The sequence below is a fragment of the Canis lupus genome, chromosome 3, assembly GCF_003254725.2.
Source record: "Canis lupus dingo isolate Sandy chromosome 3, ASM325472v2, whole genome shotgun sequence".
NCBI classification, from domain to species: Eukaryota; Metazoa; Chordata; class Mammalia; order Carnivora; family Canidae; genus Canis; species Canis lupus.
In genome coordinates, this window is record NC_064245.1 from 51,167,718 (window position 1) to 51,191,627 (window position 23,910).

The 23,910-nt window shown below is 43.3% G+C and overlaps 1 protein-coding gene and 1 pseudogene across 3 annotated transcripts in view; both read right to left on the reverse strand.

The window, feature by feature from the left end:
- Window positions 1-360: 360 nt before the first annotated feature.
- Window positions 361-4,153, reverse strand: LOC125754867 (BCL2/adenovirus E1B 19 kDa protein-interacting protein 3-like; annotated as a pseudogene).
- A 2,968-nt stretch (window positions 4,154-7,121) lies between these two features.
- Window positions 7,122-23,910, reverse strand: part of NTRK3 (neurotrophic receptor tyrosine kinase 3) — a 391,217-nt gene continuing 374,428 nt past the window's right edge. For all 3 annotated transcript variants that reach the window (XM_025436910.3, XM_035714844.2, XM_035714845.2), the window contains one exon: window positions 7,122-23,794. In XM_025436910.3, coding sequence (XP_025292695.1) covers window positions 23,609-23,794 — 186 coding nt within the window. In that variant the 3' untranslated portion in view covers window positions 7,122-23,608. The remainder of the gene's footprint in view (window positions 23,795-23,910) is intronic.

Genomic DNA, 23,910 nt, shown 5'->3' on the forward strand with positions numbered 1-23,910 from the left:
GTCCAGATGGACACCAGAGCTGACGGGACTCCCAACTGTGGGTATAACACCAGGAAGACAACACAACAGTATGAAGGAAAGTGGCCTCTTGTCTCCAGAAAAAAATGTGAAGTTCCTAGGAGAAAGATGAAGCCATGTTGTAAAAAGTGTCATGTAGGCAGCCCAGGTGGCCCAGTGGTTTACCGCTGCCTTCAGCCCGGGATGTGATCCTGGAGACCAGGGATCGAGTCCCACATCGGGATCCCTGCATGGAGCCTGCTTCCCCCTTTGCCTGTGTCTCTGCCTCTCTCTCTCTCTCTCTCTCTCTCTCTCTCTCTCTCTGTCATGAATAAATAAATAAAATCTTTAAAAAATAATAAAAAATTAAAAAATAAAAAGTGCCACGTGCCCCAGGGAAATTTGTTGATCAGCTATCTGTGGATGGAAAATCCTACATTTAGAGAGAAAAATGCTATCATAACTCTTTCTAGGTCTTCTGGCTGATTTTGATCTCTCCCAATTTAACATGAGAATCTTTGTGGACATTTGAGAGTGACTTCTCACCCTAACACATATGATTATGTTTGAATCATGGAGACTTAACCATGATGAGACCATCAACTCAGGATGAGTGAGTCCAACACTCTCTGTCCATATGAACCTATGCCCCATCCAAGAGCAAAGACCAGTGTTCCTTTGATCCCACCTGTGGACTAGAAAAGGAGGAATAAGTAAAATGACACAGTTGCCATCCTTCAGGCAGAATCTAGCATGCTCTATATCCCACCCACCAGACCTGCTTTAAGTGGCCAAATACCATGTTGACTCTAAGGTGCTTTTTGTCATTTACTCCCACTGGTTCTAAATCTCAAGAGATATTCATCATAAGTCTCCATATCTCTAACACATCCACAGGTGTCTGGCACAAGGCACAAGAAGCAATTGTGAAGTCTTCTCACTTTGGGATGTCAGGGCCCTAGCCTCACGCTGGCAGACAAAATGAGGGACTTAGAGCCCAGCGTATCCCAGAAAAGGACAGAATCCCTGATGAGCATACCATCAATAAATACTGGAGCAGATGCCATGAAATTCCAATCAGAAGAATTTATAATGTGAAGTCAGATATTATATAGTGAGAAATAAATAAACAGAAATTGTCAGTCAAACTCCTGGCAGCTGGGGCCAGCATCAGAGGCAGTAAATGAACTAACTCCATAAATCACATTTATGATCAGCCCCATTGCACATAATTTTGCCAGTGGGGCTTTCCATTATGTAGCAGGAAACAGTGGCTTGTTGCATCCCATAGAGATAGGAAATGAGGATAGCCAGTGTGTCCCCGGTGTCAGACCATGATTGAAACATCACCCTGCTCTTGAGGTCAATGTATGCAGAAAGGTCTTGGGAGAAGGGTTCTGGCTTCCCACCTGGAGTAAAATCCAGGAGAAGGTCAAGGCTCCTGCTGAATTCTGGCTAGATGTATCTCAAAGCCCTAAAACTTAGCATACACAAATGAGGGAAAAAAGGTGAGAAGTTGACTCGTTCTAGAAGGAGCATTGTGAGTCTCTTTATCAAAAACTTTTCCCTTAGCCATCACCCCAAGTCACAAACTAAAATTCTGTCTTTCTTTGACTTCCCTCTGCATCTTATTATGCCCTTGCTTTTAGCCATATAGACCGTCTTCTGTTGACTTCTGTGGGATCCAGAGTATGAGGCAAAGTCTCCAGACTCTAGCACATTGTAATACATCTAACATAAGAGCCCTCCTCAATTTATTACATAAATAAATGAATGAATGATTATCCTAAAAGAGTCTTTCAAACACATTTCTCTTCTGTTTTCTTGGCTTAGAATCCTCCACTGTGGTCTTGGGCAAAAGTTTCTATCTATGTGATAGGAAGTATACAGTGGTAATTAAGACTGTATATTTCATAGGCTCCTGGGTGACTCAGTGGGTTAAACATCTGCCTTCAGCTCAGGTCATGATCTCAGAGTCCTGAGATCAAGCCCTGTGTTGGGCCCCCTGCTAAGTGGGCAGTCTGCTTCTCCTTCTCCCTCTGCCCCTCCCCCTGCTCATGCTGTCTCCCTCAATCTCTCTCTCTCTCTCTCACTCTCTCTCTCTCAAATAAATAAGTAAAATCTTTTTTTTTTAAGACTGTATATGTTAAATCCAACTGCTGGGTTCAAACTCTACCTCTGCCTCAAGTAACTGAGCAGCCTTGAACAGTTACCTAACCTTTGAGGCTTGATTAGCACATCTATGCAACAGAAATATTAATATCTGTCCCTTCTGAAAATAATTAAAGAGAGCTTGGCAAACAGTGACTTTTGACCTAAGTATGAATGTCCATTATTCAGTCCTGGCACCATTCCTATTCCATGGTCTCTTTCCATTATATTGTGGCATTTGTCAGTTAAGACTGTCGCTTGAGCTGGAGCAACAAAAGGAGTGTGTGCAAGTCCTCAAAAGTCTGAGGAGAAAAGGACTATGACTAAGATACTCAAAGATTTGTCGATTCAATCCAAGAATTGTGCTTTCCCCTGAGGTTTGGCTACCAGACAATGAGCTATAGTCAAAAGATGGCCTTATCCAACAAATTCTCCCAGACTGTACCATCCAGTTCTCCATAATAAGACTGAAACTCCCAGAGAATTTTCCAGGGAAGATGACCCTCCCTACTTCACTGCCTTAAAGTCATTCTCTGGCCCTTGCAGCTCATCAGCAAGTGGCAAGCAGGGCAGTAATTAGACCCTCTGCTGAGCCCTGCAGTGGCGATTTGAATAATTGAGAACATTGCAAGCCTTGGTGATGGAGGGAAAAGAGAGGCTAAAATAGAACATCTCCCTGGTTAATAGCTAAGTAACCTTGAGCATCCCAGTAGGATGAAGGCATAGAGTATGGCCCAGGCTAAAGAGCGCCCCCCGCCCATGCCTTGAAATATTAAGATATTGTGTTCTGAGAGGTTCAAGCAGCATTCCTCGTGGCTTCCTCTATATATGTCCATAATCCATGCCATGAAATTTTTTTGTTTGCTTAAAATAATTTTTTATTGCCCAGGATATTTTTTTCTTGTGTCTTATTTTGTTTGTTTTCTTTTTAAATAACTATAAATTCAAGCTTAGGGAAGCTTGCTTTGTCTTGGAAGAAAAAAGAAACAGTAATAAGAAAGCTGTTCTATCATTTGCTAACCTGATCACATTTTGAGAGAGAGATGGTAGTCATCTTGTAAGAGTAAAATTTATACCATGAACGATGCAGGTTTAAGTCTGGTGGCACTAAAAGGACACAATAGCATTGTTGACAAAATTATAATCTGCTGGTGGCATTTGGGGAAAAGAAGCTCTTGCAAATTTCTAAATAACAGTAAACTCTGTTAGGAAATTCTAAAGTGTCTTACAGGCCAAAAAGGGAATGAGGCTAGTAAAATGCCTCAAAAGAGTTTGAATAAAATACTGGATTGGAGAGTTACTGGAACTTAGATATGTAAAAATAGGGTGGTAAGTTGGGTCATGCTTACAATGGTCTCAAGTTCGAATAAACTACTGTGACAATACACCACTTCACAGGCCACACGCTTTTCCAAGGCTGTTCTTTCCTTTCCTTCAGTAGGTGTTGGCAGAAGGTGTGCTCAGTTGCTTTCCAATATAGATGCCTAGCCCCAAAGCCAAAACATGAGAGAGGAAAAGAGACAGAATGAACACCTTAAGGAATTCTGCGGAGAAAATACCCCCTTTATTCATGGCCCCACTTTTCCTCATGCTTAAAGGACGGAGCCTTTGGGGTGTCTGAAGTGGAACTCCTTAGGTGGAATGTTTTCAGGTCTACTGGACCAGTCGGACACCCAGCCTACACTTTTCCTCAAAGCATCAACTTCTTTCTCTCCTTCTGCAGCCTCTTCTTCTGACTGAGAGCTATGGTCCCTGCTGGTGTGCATCTCCACATCACACATAATCTGCCCATCTTCTTGTAGGGAAGGGCTGTCACAGTGAGAGCTGGCTCTTGAACTACTCTGTCCTGATTCATGCTGTGCATCCAAAAGAATCTTCTCCATGTCTCCATTGTGGATACAGGATGAGGAAGGTACATATTCTAGCCCCCCATTTTTCCCATTGCCATTATCATTGCCATTGCTGCTGTTCATGGGTAGCTCCACCCAGGAACTGTTGAGCCCGGCTGGCGGGGGCAAAGGCTGTTCACCTTCCTTGCAATTGTTGTTGTTGTTGTTGTGGGGGGGCGGTGGCTGCTCTACTAAATGAGACTACATTGTCAGGCTGCTGAAGGAGCTGCGGCGCAGCAAGACCATCTCTGGTTCTCAGGCAGCAACACCCATGCCAAGAATTAACCCTTCACCAAGGACATCAGCTTTGACAAATTTGCATCTCCACGTTATGTTTAATGAGTGCAATCCTGGCACTTCTGCTATTGATGCTATGAGAGGCAACCTCCAGGTTTATTTTCAGGAATGGCAGGTGCTATTTCAGAAGTTTGTTGGGTGATTGCCTCCTTGTGTCACCCCTGGGGTGATGATTTTTTAAAAGCATGATGTCTTTATAAAACAACAGTATTAGTTACATCTTTCAGTATTGAAAGAGGCTTTTATTTGAGAAATTGGTCCAGTTTTTATTTACCTAAGAATCCTAACTACAGGTAGGTAGTTGAAAGAGATTATCAATCAAGGATCTTCCCTGCCCAGAAGTCCATAAATGTATCCAATTCTTGGATTCTCATTCCAAAATAAATGCCAAATAATAGATTACAAGGATGTGAGGACACTCTAAAGTACAGATGTGAGTCCTTGGGGCCTTTGACCTTCCTGTACAGCAGGAAGGACCCCTCCCCAAGAAGGATGGGCTGAGGGTTTCAGGTATGTGGGATAAGATCTACTGTCTCTCACTGTACTTCAATCTGTTGCCATCACTGGTCTAAATAATGAAAAAAGCCAAGCAATCAGGCCTAGATTTTAGAGGGCATTCCAAATCCTACCTTGAGAAGCGTCTACAATTGCCTTCAGTGGCCTACTGCTAACACTGATGCTGCCATAAGAAGTCACCAATGCAAGACCAGCCACAGACTGGGGAGAAGAGATATTTACTCACTACTTCCATGCTGTCAGGTTGTTCAGAATTCTGGATCCTGAGTAGTTTTGGTAAGTGAGGTTCATGAAGCATAGTTGTGGCACTTTGAATACTATAAAAATGATCTGGGATCCCTCGGTGGCTCAGTGGTTTAGCGCCTGCCTTCGGCCCAGGGTGTGATCCTGGAGACCTGGGATCAAGTCCCACACCAGGCTCCCTGCATGGAGCCTGCTTGTCCTTCTGCCTGTGTCTCTGCCTCTCTCTCTCTCTCTGTGTCTCTCATGAATGAATGAATGAATGAATAAATAAATAAATAAATAAATAAATAAATAAATAAATAAATAAATAAATTTATCTGGGCCTTTAAGAATGAGAAATTCAGTTCAACTCAACAAATGTATATACTTAGTATATTAAGTATATACTATGCACATATCACTATACAGACAACATCAGCCCTTGCCTAGAAAGATTTAATTCAAGCTCCACTTACTTACCAGAAAAAGTATATATACTGAAGATTTTTGTTCCAGGTCTACAAGGGCCTAATCATGACCTTGTAAATTATATGACAGTGTGGCAAGGGCCAGATGAGAAGTATGGTTTATCACAAGGGACAATTGAAGGAGAACTGTTTCTGTTCTTTAGGTATGCCAGCTTCTTTCAAAGGCATATAACCTTCAAAAAGGCCACTTGGGTTTATTTCCATTTGGAGCCATATATATTATATATTTTTTGAAAATTGCTATGAGCAGGTATTCTAGGGATAACGACATGTTTAATACATGGAGATTACAGAGAGATTTCAATTGTCTTCTGAAACCCAAATGTGGTATTGCAACTTAATCCTTAACAGTGGGCTTTGAAGGGGTATATGCTTAGAGAAAACAGACAAGTATACCATTGGGTACAGACAAGCAGCTGGTCTAGAAAGGGTTGGCACACAACCTAGGCTCTCAATTTTCCTGAATTTAATTCTTCTTTTAATATCATTTGATATTGTGTGATAAGATTTAAACCCTTCAACTGGTAGCTTTAAACCGTGGCAACATTGCCCCCCTGGGGGACACTGAGCAATATTTGAAGACATTTCTGGATGACACAGCCTAGGAGGGCAACAGAGAGGAGGAGGAGAGCTTCTAATAAAAATGCTGATAAACATCCTAGAAGGCACGGGTCAGCCCCCCACAACAGAGAATTCTCTGGTCCAAAATGTTACCAGTGTCAAGGTAGGGGGACCCTGCTTTAAATATTTCCAAATCTCTGTTGACCTGTCACAATTGAAATTACAACCTGAACCTCCCTGCCTCTTTCCCACAACCCATCAGTGCATTTGAAAGAAATCAATGGAAGGAAGTCTTGAAATCTCATCATAGGAAGTGCATTATATGAAGGAAAGAAGAAAATAAGATGTGGAAAAAGGAAGGGAAATTGGAAAGAAAAGAATAAAGAGAAAGAGTTTTACAGTAATTAGGTCTTTGAGTACCTGGGTAGCTCAGTCGGTTAAGTGGCTGACTCTTGATTTTGGCTCAGGCCATGATCTCAGGGTTCTGGGATCAAGCCCTGCATTGGGTTCCATGTTCAACAGGAAGTCTGCTTGAGATTCTCTTTCTCCCTCTGCCCCTCCCCCCACTTGTACTTGTGTGCTCTCTCTCTAAAGTAAATAAATAAATATTCAATTAGATCAAAGAATCCTAAAATCTCTGGGATAAAAGAATATCCATGGGAACATATTTTATAGTATCTTAAAAATGTAACTGAAATTATTGTAACTAGGAGATTGAGGAGTGACAGGATAGCTCAACGACATAGAGCTGGGCCCTGCCTCAAATCATAAAAGTGTGTATGTGTTTCTTGAAACATTCATCTCAATCCAATATTCATCTTAGGAACTACCTTAAACATTGTGTAAGCTACTTTTGCTCTCAGAAAACCTGGGTCCCAGCTCTCAAGATGATACTGGATCCTATAATCTTTGCACACATTTGGACTTCATCAAACTTCAATCTACCTTTAAACCCAACACTCTTCTCTACTAAATAACAAATCCAAATAAAACAAGGGCATTCATGTTTTATACTTTATTTGAGAAGAGACCCTACATAAACTATGTCAGGAGGATACAGGTCTACACACAGTTTCATCAATCAATAAATGGATTTGTTAACATAACATTGAAGATATGATACCATGAGCAAGACAGACATATGACCAAGAAGTATTTACAACTATCACATATGATATATTTATACTGGAGATGGATATATACATATATACATGTACATGTGCATATACATACATATGTCCATACATACACACACATATATACATATATATGTATAAAATGTTTTTAAGCAAAAACCAAGAAAAGAGTTTGTCTTCTTGTAGCAATTAATCATTTGAAAGTGAAGAATGGTTGGTTTTCATTAATGTCATGGTGTTAAATCTCTGCCCCCACATTTAACTTCAACACTGATAGATTCCGATGAAGACGTATGTTTGCCTTGGGATGGAAGCATGAGGGTGAAGAATGAGGTGATGGGTACGGGGCTGAGTGAAGGACATGCACAATGGGAGAAGTGACCTTTGGTGATACCATTAAATCATCCTTTTGTATTAAACATAAATTATTAATACAATTTAAAAAAATAATTTTCTGTTTTCTTTTGAAGTTGGAGAGGAAAATAGGGTGGGGTAGGAAATAGAGAAAGGGAGGGCACTTGCCTTTTCAACACATCCCTCAGTACCAACTGAGAACACATCCTCCTACCCTGGGGCCATCTTACCAAGTTAGAATCCATATTTTTTGCATAAACGACACCTTTACAAAAGAATTATATTTAAACCATGAGCCTCTTCTCTGAAGGCAAATACAATCATTTTAACTAAATTGATTCTCTCACATTTGCCAGGATGTAAATAAACTTAGCATAGCCAATGGATTTATTTGTCATAAAGGAAAAGAATGGAAAAAAATTGTGCCTCAAGGAAGGGTTACTATTAGTAAAACCCAGTTTACTGAAACCTCAGTCACCCATCTTAAGTTAACAACTTTGGGATCCAAATAATGAGAAACAAGTATAATCATCATGTTCCAGTGGCCTGGGGAAAAAATAAACAAGGATCATGATGGAATATTTCTAAATCATTAAATAGAACTGAGGAACAATCCATTGTATTAAAATAAATGATGTAAAATCCACTTGAGCACACCTCAGCTCTGCCGCTGTCAAGGTCTCCTCCATGAATGGTGACTTGGCTGTATTATATCCACTGTTGAACATTTCCCAAGCCATGCCACATTTTCCCCCCTAAACTCTGTAAGATTAGCTTGGCCTCAGAATGAGTGTGTGCATGTATCACGTGTCCACATGCCACGTACACCATTGTTCAGCAGTTGCCATAATCCAAGTAACGCTTCAGATGGCCAATATATTTATATAAACAGTAGGAAATACACACAAACACATGGGATCAGACAAGATATAATCACTTTACATATATTTAGTACAGAAAGCTTAGGGATAGGGATGAAAATCAGCTATAGCAGCACCTAAACTTCATTTGCAAAATTCTTCTCTGAGAATATAACATCCTACTAGTGCACTGAAGTAGGTACCAGCTGATTTTCCAGATATTGAAAGTTTGCTGCACAACATCAGCCTAAAGATAAAGGGACATGTAATGTCCAGTAGGAAACAAATCAGTGTACATCATTTACACGGCAATAAATCCTTCATTTCCCTTGAAATAAGATATGTAAAGTAGCACTTAGTTTAATACAAGTTTTGTTCTGCTTTAGACCTAGCTGTAAAAAGCCATTCATGCAAAAAATTACCTCCAGTTTTAGCTGGATGTTTAAAGGACACTTCTCCTTAAAACAAATCCCTTTCACATAGGGAAGGGGGAAATAATCCCACTCAAGACAGCCAGTGTTGACTGACAGTGGAAAATACAAGACTTTGGTGTTTGTAGGGCATTTTCCTTAAGAACCCAGAAGTAGCACTGAGCTCACCTCTAAGTAAGCAGAGGGCTAGACGTGCCCTTGAATGTTGTAGGAATTTTCCAGAAAAAGTATTGAGAACCTCCATACAATTTTATTCTCTGGCCTGTTCCCTCCTGAGGCTTTCATTGGCATCACCTCTACTTCTAAAGATGTCTGCTTCTGTATCTCCAGTCTTAGACTACACTTCTCCCTGCCCAGTGGATCATTTGTTTCCCACCAATCTACAACTCCTTCCTATCTGTTTTAAGGGAAGGAAATTTCTCTTACTAAGCTTTCCTATAGCTGTTGCACTATCATCTACACATTCTTTCTAAACTAAGATTGTTCGTTGATTTCAATATAAAACAAAGCTCCACCATCCTAAAGGACTTGAATAGAGAAGGTTTGACCCTGCTTTCCCCTAGGTATCACACAAATAATCTAGAGGAGCTCATGCCTTTCTTGCATGGCAAGTGTGAGCCCTGGAATGGGACACCCTCAAGAGGACAAGGAAAGAGAAAGGATGGCTTCTCCTCAGACCCACTCCAAGGTTAAAAATCACAGTTTCATCAAACTTGTTCCTATGATATCTGGCTCTAGCCTGTTGCTATCACTTGTGGTGCTATCACTTGATTTATCCTAAAAAGAATCATAGACCACTAAATGTTATGAATTATGAGAAACAACACTGAAGGTAGAGGGGTGGGTAGTAGAGAGGGTACAGAGGAATATTCGGAGCCTTGGGTGGTCCAGAGGGAGTTGAAATTGAATTTATTTAACATCTGTGAAATAGAAGACAGTATTTAAGATAAAATCTGCAGTAACTGTCTTGCTTTCACAGCCATGGGGCCATCCTGACAAAAGTGAGGAGGACACAGCTGATTCATTAAGGAAAGACAATGCTACCTCTAAGATGGCATCTATGCACTATTGTTCTAAATGACAGCTGGCCAATCACAACACAAAGTGAAAACTTTGCTTCTGTTATGCTCATTTTCTCATTTTCTCAGGGACTCCCTTCAGTGTGGCGTGACTGAAGTTTTTAAGAAGCCATTTGCATTGTTAAAGGCAAAGTTAGCTGCTGAACAAGACTCAGGACTGAAGAGATGCCTCTGACGTTCAAAGCAGTGTCCCGCCCCCCACCTCCACCCCAGTTTCCAAAATGCCTACCAACAGCATCATTAGCCCCTTTTTTTGTCTCCAAAGTTCATAGCTCCTGTTCAACTCCTCTGAAACACTTCCTACAATGAATACAGAATGAAATGTGGACTCATGCATTGTAGGAATTGCACAGACATTTTAAAAAGGAAGAAATTGCCAATGATCAGTCCCCCTTGTGGGAGTTTACAAGTCAATGGTGCCATGTGAGGACTTTCTGCAGGGGCTTCCTCTGCCAAAGTCCTCCATTCATATCTAAGGGTCTTTCTTTCCATTCCTCTGAGCCAGGAGACTTGGCCGCATTAGTCCAACCCCCATCATTTGTTAGCTAGCAAGTTGAGAATGTGACAGAAACAACTAAGCCACTGGGCTCAGAACTAAATAAAAGATGTAAACACCTGAATTTAAAAATTTAAGTCTTGCAGATTGAGGCCCCACTGGATAAGAAATAAAGGAAAAACCTATCCTTCCTTGCCTGGAAGGCTAATCAGGATAGAAGGCCTTGGTTCAATTGAGGGAGGTGTTTGCTGTCCCTGGTGCTGAAAACAGATACCCAGGAAGAATCACTGGCAGGCCAGAAACTACGCCTTCGTCAGATTGAAAACTCTTTTAGCAGATGCTGACTTTAGGTGGCAGGTCCCAAAATATGTTTCAAATGTCTCTTTTTATTTTTATTTTAATATTTTATTTATTATTTATTTATTTAAGTCACAGACAGAGAGAGAGAGAGGCAGACACACAGGCAGAGAGAGAAGCAGGCTCCATGCACCGGGAGCCCGATGTGGGATTCGATCCCGGGTCTCCAGGATCGTGCCCTGGGCCAAAGGCAGGCGCCAAACCGCAGCGCCACCCAGGGATCCCTAAATGTCTCTTTTTAAATGAGACATTTGAAGTACTATTGCCATTTTAAATGAGAGTAGCCCCTAAGTGGCCCTAGTTTTCTAGCAAGACAGAGTTAATGCATTGCCATAACACCAGTGGGAAACTCTTCAAACTTCCTCCCCATTCATTCCCTACCAGCATATTCCCTCGTGTGATTCCAGGACACCTAACTCTTAGAAAAGAAGACTACAAATGGATGCAGCTAGGGGCTGCAGAAATTGCCCACTGGCTTCTTTTTCCCAATACCAGTTACAGACATGGGATTAATTTGGCTTGCTGTGATTAAATGTTCCTGAAGGAAATATTTGGATAAAACTATACCACATACTGGAACATGGTCCCTGAATTCCTCTCCACACCTAATTATATTGTCTCATTTTGAGAAACAGAGCAGAGCTTTTACTGTGTTTGAGAGAAGATCTAAATTCATAATCGTAACTACTTCCTAACTGGCCCCATACCCCCTTTCAGCCAACACACACACACACACACACACACACACACACACACACAAAATCTTAGAAGTGAAACCTATTTGAGAAAGAACATGAATCTTCCCTTAATAGTACACAAATCTTTTCCAGAGAAAGCAGGACTGCTGTTTTCTCTCATATTCAATGTGAGAGTTTTCTTGTCCTGACTTGCTTTCTTTTCATTGTATTTTGACAATGCCCTTGAGCTCACCTGCCATAGCCCACACACATAAACAAGAAGGGTCCTTGACTCTGTGGGGCCACAGGAAATTAACATGGGTCATTTTGGTTGCCTCCAACTCCACTGGGCTTGGGGGAACTTTTGCTTTCAGACATGAACTATAATCAATCTTTTCCAGCCTTGAAAAGGAAATATCCCAATGGCCTCCGAGAAAGGCTAAATTCTCAGAGAGAGGAAAGGGGAAAAAAGCATTAAAATAAGTTCTTCTTGTTCTTGTTAACATATTAGATCAAATTTTCCATATCCAGTGAGGTATTTCTCAAAAGATGCCTCTGAAATCCTTAAATAATCAGCCTTGTCACTAGGAAGTTACACACTGAAACGACTTGTTCAAGGCAGGCCTCCACAATACTGTGAAGGAGGTTACCGCCTCAGGATTATCAGAATGAATTATGGAACTCTGCCCTAAACCAGTTTGCATTCTCCAATTTCACACCATAATTTAAAATCCTAGTCATAACCCAATTTGGACTCTCATTTCAAAGAAAGCTGAAATGCTTTCTGTCTGCTAGACAGCTACAGGGGGAAAATCATCTGGACAGAGGTCCAACATGAAGATGTTGCTTTTCTATATAAAACAAACAAAAATGGAGCCCTATATAAAACAAACAAAAATGAGAAGCCTGAACTTGAGCAAAGTATTTGTAGATTTGTTAGGATTTCAGGTATTCGGCTTTATTATGATTCCTTTTTGGAGTGACTCCCCCTTTTTTAAAATCATCCACAGCTCTTAGTTACATCACACCTGGTTGTGGCTTGGAGATCTAAAGGAAATCACACTCCAAAGATTTAACTTGCCAACTAGTCACCATTTGCAAAGTACTTAAAATAGTGGCTGATGTTACAAACACCTAGGATTTTTTTAGGGCCTGTAAATGACTTCACTGCTGTAACCTTGGCAATCTGGCCTCAGGATTTACTGTTGAAGGGGGGGAAGGAGGTTCATTTTCAATCAGATGCATTTCTCAGTGGGAATCCCACTCACACCTATTTGTTGGTGCTCAAGGCTATCAGAAGTGTGGTTTAGCATTTGGTTTTCACTCAAGCAGTTCATTCTATCTTAGGGTTATTTCCCCATGTACAAAATGCTGGCCCCAGAATGAACATAATACTACTTCAGGTTCATTATTACTTTGGGTGCCTCCTGAAAAATTAGTTTTACCACCTAATTTATACAGGAAGCTTTCTATAGTCTTCAGTTAAAAAAACTTTACACTTAAATCTACAGAATTTCATAAAATCAGCAATATGATACAGAGTTAAATGCAACAGGAGATGCCATTTTGCTATAAAATGTCCAGGGTTCCAGGCCTGAAAACAAAACCTACCAACAATCCCTCTTCAATGAGGGATGAATGGGTAAGCTGTCCTCTTTCTGCTTGTATTTTTGTAAAGGTATTCTCCATCTCTCAATGCTCAATGGTCATCATTCAAAGAGAAAATTGCCAATGCTATAATTCTAGAAACCAGACTGCAGGAGGGATTTCAGAAATTTGAAGGAAAAGCTTTTTGTGCACCTCAAAACAAGGCACATTACAGAGCAGCTCACAGCTCAGCACCAGCAAGCCTATTTGCAACACTCACAGCCCAAGAGTGGGTCCTATGGTGCTCACAAGCACTTTGACAGCTATGACCTCATTAGGTGCTCATTATAAGCCTCTGTGACAGGAAAGGGGTTGTTAGCAGCTTTTTTGTTGATTAAGAAACTGAGGCACAGAAGGGATAATGCTTTTCAGCAGAAGTAGAGCTCAGAGGTCCCCTCTCTCCTAGGCCCATCATCCTCCTCCACTTCACTCCCCATTTTAATCATAGACAGTATTTAAAATTGACCCCATGTCTTTCCTAAAGAAATAAAAGTGAAAAAAATTAGAAATTGTATTGAAAATATTAGAAGGCGCCCAGGAAAGAAAACAACAATATTGAACTATCCCCAGAATTATGAAAAAATTGTATTTTTAAAAAATAGGGGTTGGGTTAGGCATGATGAAATTGTTTTAATAGTAAATGTGAAGAGTTGATCATTGTTCATTATTGTGTTTTCAGAGCCATGTCAAGGACAGAGTTGAAGCATCTATTCATACATAATGATCTGTGGAATAGAGGGTCTAGTGTTCCGGTGATTTCTCCAGTGATTTCTTCTACCACATTGTTCCCTAAAGAGGGAGCATGTTCTCAGGTTCATTTCTGTTCTTATGGTATAAACCTTTCTCGTGCTATCACAGTAAAGATCTCATTTGATAGAAAAAGCCTTTTATTCCCTTCAAGATTTAGATGCTGCAAATCTTTGTGTCAATATTATAGCCACTCGCTAAATAAATAAAGACTTTGCTGACATATTGCGCTCCTATTTGATAGGGGCAAAGTGTACTCACATAGGTAGGGGCCTGGAAAACAAAAAAGAAAACCATGGTTTGTCATTTACCAGTGTATTTAAAAGTCAGGGAAAAAAGCCAGAAAAATTTGAAGGAAAAGCTGTTTGTGGCAGGCTCTCCTTTCCCAACCAAGCCGGAAGGAAGGGATGACTTCAAAAAGACAGACTACAGCATTATAATAGGCTTGTTGTTCCAGAGTCTCTTGTGCAAGAGCAACTGATGAGGTGCTAATGAGGAGCTAATCACTTGGTCCACAGAGCTGGAAAGAGACTGAAGGATGGCTGTGAGAGCACACTGTTTTCTCCTCCAGAAACATAGGCTCAGTCACAAGTGAGGCTGATGCTCAGGTGAGGGAAGAGGGAGATGGGCTCAGAGGGCTTCCCCTGATTTTTCAGAGATAAAAGCCAGCCTTTAAGGGGTGGATTCAGGGACATTGGAAGGACCACAGGAGTTCAGAGTCTGGACAGCTTTCCATGGCAGGTGAACTGTCTGCACAATGAAAGGGGGGTGACTCTGTAGAGTGTGCACACTTGTTCTAGAGGAGACTTGAAACATGCTTTATTGATCCTGATCAGAGCAGTGGGTGAAGTGGATCGGCTTGCCCCTTCACTGGAACCAGAGAGGCGGCTAGTCTGCAACTGGCAGCCAGCTGCCCCCTTGTACTAAGGACACTTCCACTTGGCCAGGATAACTGAAGTGACCTGTGCCCAGTCACCCACCAAGTAACACCCAGTCCAGTCTGCTCACTTCCAACTCAGGATGCCTTTCATGTCCCATGGAAAGGGAAGATCTGATTCTTTCCCAAGTTCTGATTCAATCTGAATGTTTGAGTTTTCTACCTAACTGCTTCAGCTCCAAGATAGCTTCAGGAATCTGTTTGAACTAATTCACATTTATTTCTGTACTTAGTATGTATTCTTCAAGCTTTCCCACCCCCATCCCCCAAAATTAATTAAATAAAATCTGCACCAAGGTTTGGTTTGGTTTGGTGTTTCTCCTCGAAAACTAGTCCAGCCTTTAAATATAAAGGCTCTGAAAACTTAGGATTTAGTCTCCTTTGAAAAACCCCAACTCCATAAATGACTCATAGTAAAAAAAAGTCAAAAGCTGTGTGATAATTACAAAAAAAAAGAGAGAGAGAGAGAGATGAACTATAGATAAATTTAAGAGGCCACATACCTGGAGCACACTTATTTGCACATACATTAACACAGGGCTCATTGGGAAAAACAGAAAGCCCACATTGACTTGTTGGATCATATTGGACCAAGAGGGGTGTAGATGTATTTGCGTGTGTGTCAGGGATGGGGTGCATATGTGTGCATGTAAACAATTATCATAAGTAATGAAAATGAAACGTGAATGTAGTTTGCACGATGTGAGCTTGAGCTTTAGAACAAAACATAACACTTATAATTGCTTTTAAATAAAGTCATCAGGTTTGCCTCTATATGACTGTGACATTACTTGGCCCAGAAATCTATTTTGCCCAGTCAATAAACACAATGTCCTTGAGCTGGCTTTCATTTTTCCTAAAGAAATATCTAAGAACATACAAGGAGATTGTTACTCATATTCCAGGCAAGAGGCAAAGTAGGAAAAAACGATTTCAGAGAGAATCAGGATCAGTAAAACCCCAGAGAAATATGTTCTCTGGACTTCACAGTATTCTAAAATCTTGAACTAAGTTTCCCAAGACACCTGTGATGATGTGTTGCAGTGCTAAGGAGTCTGAAGGTGGAGGTGTCTTAATCTAAGCTGCCTATTCCTAAGACTTTTAATGTAATAGCGTTAATTTGTAAAGAAGTTGTGATTTCAATTTTGAGGTTTCTGCTAGCCGCTTACGTCTTGATGTGGTACCACACAGTGAGTTAGAAAGGGGAGCGGATTACAGTGGAGCCCACCACTCCATAAGGAGAAAGCTGACAAGCTGGGACTTAGAGGACAGATGCACACTCTGTCCCAACCAAGAGAAGAGGAGCAGGGACTACCTTTCTCATAAGGAAAATAGGAAACACCAGCACAGACCCAGCGCAAGCCCTTTGTCCATCAGAACCCACTACTCCCCTGGCTACCTGGCAGCAGTTCTGATCTGTTGCATCCACACCTAGAATTGCTGCACCAGGGGGGAGGAGGGAGGCAGAGCAGGGCTCACTGATGCAGAGCACACTAATTCTTTATAAACCATTTCACTTTGTGCAGCACCGAAATATGCTGCAAAGCTGTTTGTCATCAGCAGAGTGGCTTTCATAACTGATGTGCAGTCCCCTCAGGGAAAATCAAGACAGTGACAACCACTGTCACTCCCACTGAACAGAAAGCTTGGCTCAGTACTGTGGTCAGAGAAAGGTTGAAACTCCCTTTCCTCAGGTCAGATCCCAGTCCTGGCTTCTCTGCTCCTGGAGGCTAAAAGTTCATGGATGGAGAGAGCAGTGGGTGGGAAGGGATGAGGGTTTGCTGAGGGTGGGCCACTGAGAGTTCCAGATAGGATTTGTGGAGATACACCACTTGCATCTCAATGAGCTTTGCAGTAAACTTCACTGCACAGAGGTTAATCTAGATGTCAACGTTGTCTGACAGCACTAAAATTACTCCGGGGCAGGGCTCCTTCACAAGTCTTAATATAACAGTCAATTCCATCCTGCCTGCAGGAAATGAAGGTTTTCTGCTTTGTGTGCCGAATCATTCAGCGCCAATTTTCTCACTGTTTGAAGTCCTAACTGTTTGTGGTCCTGGAATTCACCTCACATTAAGACTTTCATGGAGTTTGAGAAGCTGGATTGTCAGTCCCATGGAAGCAAGAGGATAGAGCCAAAAGGGGAAAAAAAAATGTAAAAAGCATAAAAATGAAAGAAAATCTTCTTTACTGAGATTTACTTCTCTTCTGCATAAAGTAGAAATCAAATCGCCTGGACCAGGTTTATGTATTCACTCCAGAGGTGGGCTCAGAGTCATCGGCTAAATGTCACACAGCTGTTAAGTGTAGATAGAGCATGGAGAGTTCTCCAAGAAAGAAACACGACATTTCAGGAAGCTATTCATTTGAGTATACACTCTTCTTAAATGAAGGAATAACTATCAGACCTAGATTTGAGTATTGGCATTTCTCATTGGGCTTTTGGGAAACTGCATTCAAAAAATATCAGAGAATGAGTGGATATCTGGGCTTTCAATCTTCCTTTGGACTTTGAGGAAAGATATTTAATTGGTCATTGTCTAAAGTGAAAAGAAATCAACTCTTCTCAAAATATGTCAAACTGGAAAGCAAGACACCTAAGCAAGTGCCAAGGCACTTCTCAGAAATAGATAACCAATAGGCCTTTCCTCATCTGTGTTATCTTGTTGTATCTATAAACTTCTAGCTTTGTTGGCCATAAGTATCTCTTGCAAGCTACAAGTTTGGGCCATGGCACTGCACACAAAGGGATGTTTACATTGGTGACTAGAAAAAATTAACAGAGCTTACTCCCCTGCCTCCATATGATGGGAAATAGCTCAACACACTGGTTTAAGACATCATCCCAACTGCAAATATCAAACTGAACCTTGTTTTAAATTTGGAACTTAATTAGCCAAAGAGGAGGGAGAATCTGGATTTTATTACTCTGATCAAGAATTTCAAGTATTTTTGAGGGGGACTTCAATCTCCATAGATCTTATGAAATCAGAAAATGTCTATGTTGGCACACTAAGACTTAGGGCAGAGACATCTCTTGTTGCAAAGTATAGAATTGGGGGGGGGGGCGGCAGTCAAGGAAACTATACTTGAGGAGATTGCACCAGGGAAATAGACTCTATTAGAAGCCAAGATTCAGATCCTCAGGGTTGACCAGCCTATGCTCACAACAAAAGACCTATCACCCAAAGTAGTGACACTGATGTTCACCACATCCACCACAGTCACCCTTCTGAAAGAGTATTATCAATATCTCACATTCTCTCTGTCCCATCCCACCTAGGGGGTGGTTGTACATGTATCCCTGGTGAATTCAATGCCAATACCCAAATGGAGTATGGTATAAATCATTTCTGCATGGTCATCTATCAGACTGCCAGGAGGAGAGATTTTCAGATGCCCAGAATGTTGTCACCAGCATAATTTAATTCAGGGAGCACCAAATGATCAAATTTTACAAGATGACATATTTCCCAGTAGCATCACTTTGACTGGCTCTCTTAGGCCAGGCCATCTCTGGATATCTCACCCCCAAGGAATGTAAGGCTCAAAAAGACAAAGCATCAAGGAATCCATTTGCTGGCTCCAAGCAGACTTTCACTGAAGCCAGTCCAATTAAAGCTATAGATGCAAGAATATAATGTGTACAGGCCTACACTTCCCCTCAGACGATGATACCAGTGATATTAAGCAACCCCAAAGCATTTTCTGGAGTCTATACTGACATCTTAAAAATGATACAAAAACTTGGAATTTCCCTTTAGAATGTAAGTGTTGGCCAAAAAATTTTATTTAGTAACATAGAAAAGTTTGGCATACCAGGGACCAAAAACAAAGTGGCTATGGCACCAAGCAGTGGGTTACAGGTGCCATTTCTTGCTGAAGGGCAAAGGCCATCAGGTATTCTAACTGGTTGTCTCCATCAGAGCTGACAGTAGCCATCCCAGAGGCATTTGAGGGCAGTTCTCTAGACCGTGGGCACGTGGGCTCATTCCACCAAGAACTATAGATGTTTCTTTGCGCTAGACTCTAGCAAAGCACAAGGAGGATCCCAAAGCTCAAGACTGTCCATTGCAGTAACCACACCTCGAATGAGCTAATACTGCTGCTGTTTGGTTTGAAAAAGAAGAGCAAGGACGCCACTCTGCAGGACTGAAGGGAAAGGACTTTGGTGAAGAGTCCACAACTTAAAACACTGCCCTCTTTCCAACTTCCTACCCCTTTGAAATAGCAGGTGAAGATAAACATCTGTCGGTTTTTAAGTTCAGGCTACCAGTGGCCTGCGCGAGAGGTGGGCAGGCCTGTCTCCCTACTACTATCTTGGAGTAGTTTCTGCCAGCTTAGGGCATGTTGGTGGTGAATGGAGAAGCTTGCGAGCTGAGGAGGAGAGCCTGTGGAAGTCAGCCACAGGGCCCAGGCAGCAGCTGGAGGGCTGGCATGCCTGGCTCCCCCCCACCAACATCCCTCCAACCTAAGGATCATGGAGTCTTTCCTGTTTGCCTTCTATAATCAATGTCTTGCCCTTGGTAACTTTCCCAACTCCCCTTCTTTACCTGCTTCTCATCTCTCTCTTATTTCTATAATCAAGTGAAAAAAAAAAAAAGTAACATCAGAACAGACTGGTTTGGTTTTTTGTTTTTTTTTGTTTTTGTTTTTGTTTTTTTTTTGAGTGAGAAGGACCCTAAGGATATCTATTCTAACCTCTTAAATGCCTCAGATGAGAAATCTGATAGTCTGAGAGATTAGCGGACCTGGCTAAGGTCACCCAGGTAACCAAAAGCAAAGCCTGGAGTTTCATTGACAGTCTCTCCACATCACTGTATACTCCCACCCAAGCTCCCATGTATCCTCTACCATCCCGGCATGACTGACTCACTTCCACTTTTGAGTGGAGTCTCACACAGCCCTGGAAGCTGGCTGTCAGCTCTCTTGTTGGTGTTGATTTCTGTAGTATTTAGCACCCAAAATATTTACACTAGTATATTCCACAAAGTAAGCATCACTAGAGAAGAATGGTAAGGTTCAATCTGAAGCCAGGAGGACCAAGCCTCCCATTGTCTCCAGTAGAAAGCCTTTCTCCAGGGATGATCTGTGTGTGATCTGCTGAGTGGAGGAACGTAAATCCCTCTTCTGTTAGCAAGAGAAGGCTTAGTGAGTCTCAAGATCCACTTTGGGGCTGGGGAATGTAATGAGAGGGCAGCATCTGGGACACATCCAAAGTCAAGAACAGGGAAGACACTTGGCCATGCCTCCCTAATCCAAGCGGTCTCCAACAGCAGGCCACTGTCACTCAACCCAGGAGGGGATCAGATGAGGATGACATGGCAGGACAGTCAGCCTGGGTGACCCACCAGGAGCTTCCACCAAAGCTCACAAATTTGGTCTGTATCCAGCCTCGCCCTAAGAGCTGCTCTGGCATATGTTTTTTGTTTTTTGTTTCTTTAATGTGGATTGTGGCGTGGAGGGATGAGAACTGGGTGGATTGGGGTGGCCACACTGGCTGAAAGGATGTCATTTTTAAGACTCATTCAACCACATTAAGCTCTTTGAAAATAAACAGATAAATAGGCATTTGCCAGCACTTTCTGGTGTACAAAGAGGCTGGGGGTGGAGAACCAGACCAAATGAGCCCTTTGGGCTGAAAGTCACCTCAGACACTTCACACTGTAACGTGGAGGAGTATCTCATGGGACCCATGCATGCCCAGGTCCACGAGCCCCTGGGAGCAGCTGTCTCTGCCTCTCACTCCCCCCAAGCCTGACAAGGGCCACCCTGGCATTCCAGGGCGGTGACCCAATGCTGTGAGAATTGAAACATTTCAAACCCCGCAGGGGCCAGAGATTAACAGGCATCTCTCGTTTGACAGGAGCCTGAGACACAGGACAGGAAGTCTCCATGGTTCTTCTCACCACAGGAGGAACAGTGTCCTCTGCTTGCCCCCCAGGGCCCTGGGGTGCTCCTTCAGTTCCCACAGTGTCCTACTCTCTGCCTCCCTCACCCTCCAAAAAGCTTTTTATTTTTTTACCTGCTTGACATAAAATCGACATGTACCCTCCATACAGAGAGCATACATAACAAGGGAGGAAAAAGGCCCATCCTCCCTCTCTACTCCTTCTTGCTCGGCCACCCTTCATTCTTCCACTCTTAGGAGAGGCAGCTGCTCAGGGTGGATGTGACAAAGCCACATCCCCATACAGTACCAGGGCCTGTGCAATCTGACTTTGGTCTCCTTCAGGGCTCCTTGCTCCTGAAGGAACTAGCTTCTCCCATTAGGCCATGATGCCTTCACACCCTGAGTTGAAAACCTAGCCTGTTCCTCATTCCCAGCTGCCCAGGAGCTTCCAACCCTTTCCCATGCCCCATGCTTCCCTGTCTATCAGCGACCATGAAGTTCTAGAAACACAGCCTATGAGATGGAAGCCACACAGGGTGTGTTTGGGGGACACTATCTATTCTGGAGTTTGTTTTGGCAGCAACAGGAGCCTTGGAGCTTCACGTCTAACCAGAAGACCCTTCTCCCTCAAGGCCCTCTGTCCATGAACAGCTTTCCTTTCATTACCCTGCTCAACATGAGACTGCGTACATAGCTCATCCTGCATTAACAGCCCCAGAATAGGCCCAGGGCCTCCATGCACAAAGACAGGGGGGATAACTGCCAGGGGACAGCCAAGGGTTCCTCTGACGTGGTCAATCCACCTAGCTCTCCTCAAAAGTCCTCAGGGATGGGAACCCAGCACAATGCCAAACCCACATCAAACCCTGGTTCCCCTCCCACCCAGCTGAGCAGCCTCACTGATCCCTGACTCCCAACCAAGGCCAACAGTCCAAACACAGCTCTTTTCTATTTGAATAAAAACATTTGTTCATAAAAAAAAAAAAAAAGAAAAAAAAAGAAAAACCACAAATAGAGGACTTAGTCCTAAACCCCATAGAGACGCCCACACTGAAGCTGACCGGGCCGCTCAAGCTGCTCCAGCCCCTCAGGCTGACAGGGCAGTGTGCCGGTCAGAGGCCCCCTGGAGGCCCCCAGGGGGCAAAGGCCAGTCTATTAGGTAGCTCTGTGCTTGGGGTGAGATGGATGGGCCAGTGAGCTGAGAGGGCCCTGTCCTCTCTCCGGCAGGATGGCTCCGTGGGGGCCAGGCCATTGCCTTCCAGGGGCATTTCATTGTCACGTGTCAGGGAGGCCCAGGGATCTGCCCTTGTTACAGCCCTTGACAGCAGGGCTAGGACTGCAGCCCAGAAGCCTCCTTCTCTCTCGCTGGTCAGGGCTCCATCCTCATTAAGATGCCAAGCCTGTGGCTGTGGCCAGGCAGTGGACACCTCCCAGAGAGGCCCCAGCCCCTCCCCCACCCCCAGCCCACAAAAGCGATTTTTCAGCCCCTGAGTGTTCACAGCAAGCTCAAAGGCAGATGCATCAATCCTTCCAGGGGCTGGAAACGTGAGGAGAATGCCAAGGGGCCGGTGCAGGCACCAAATAGATTCTCCGCTGCCAGCTCCTGCCCACTCCACGGCCTTGCTCCCTGAAATAAGCACTGCCCCCCACTCTCGCTAGACCTGGCTTCCTTCCCTGGCAGTGAGGTTTACCTGGGACTTGCAAGAGGCCCAGGAAGTGGGGGCTAAGGATCTAGGGTGGGCAGGATGAGAAACAGGATACGGAGGGGCATACCTTAAAATGACCTACAAGGAACAAAGTCTCCTGCTATTGGAACCCTGCTGAGTCCACATCCACAAGCAACATGGGGAATATTCCCTACGCCCCCAAACTCCCCCAAAGGCCTGAATGTGGGAGGTGGGGCCAAGGAGTCTTTCCAGTGAGGAAAAGATGGAGGCAGTGCCTTGATAGGGAGGGTTCAAATTTCACTTTTTCTTCTGTGGTTAAGCCCAGAACGTCCAGTTCTTGAAGTTCAGAGAACAGATGACACATCTCTTTCAAACTGAGGAAGGAACTTGAGCATGGTTTACACCCAAGACGGATGTGGTCCATTGTCATCATGGTTTTGTGGTCTTGTTGGTTGTTCAGTGTTTAGTGGTAGGTGCCCTCATTGACTTCCAAAAGCATCAGGACTCTACTTTCTAGAATGGGCAAATTGGAGAATTGTCTTGAAGTGGAGGAAAGGGGAAGGCGTGGAGCAATACTCAGGGGAGACATGAGGGATTCCAGAGCCCCTGGGCCGATGTTACTTCCTGCTGCATCCTGAGAGCAGTGGATGAGGTCTGCCCATGCACCTGTGCAGCCCTCAGGAACGGTGGAGGGGTACCACACAGGTGCAGGGCATCACCTGCACAGCGGTGATTTGCACTCCAGCCCAGCGCCTCCTGTCCCAGCATGAAGACGGTCTCTGCGTCATCACGGTCTTCCGCCCCAGAAAAGCCGGAGCCAAAGAACCATGGGCTCCAGCTTCGGTCAAAGGGAACTGCCATTTGCATTCATAACACTTAAGATTTTCTGAGTTGTTGTTACAGTCTTACGGTTTCTGTATCAGCAGTTTCTCTCTGTATTAGAGAATGTATCTCTCTGTGGATATAGATAGATAGATAGTTAGATATATATATAAATATATATATATATATATATTCGCCAAACTGCCTTACAGGTTTTTTTCTTTCATTTTTTTCAGTGTTGTATATGTAGCAGGCACTTGAGTTTATGAAGATGTTTGCTTCAGTCAGGATGGAAGAAGGGAGTGTGAGGTGGACGAGGGGGGATGTGAGGCCAGGAGAGAGGAGGCAACAGAGTATGCATCCGTGACCACTAGCCACCGACCACTAGCCGAGGATGTCCAGGTAGATGGGGGCGGCTTTCCCCAAAGCATGGAGGACTTTGTAAATCTCCTTGATGTTCAGCCGCTGCTGGGGCTCCCTCTGCCAGCACCCCAGCATGACGTCGTACACCTCTTTAGGGCAGACTCGGGGCCGCTCCAGCACCCGGCCTTGGGTGATGCACTCGATGACCTGAAAAAAATGAGGAGAACAAGGACATTACAACCACAGACCCCTGGGCCCTGTGGCTCACACTCAGCAGTAGGCAACGACATTATGGAGGAGCTTCTGTGCAGAGCCGGGGTGTC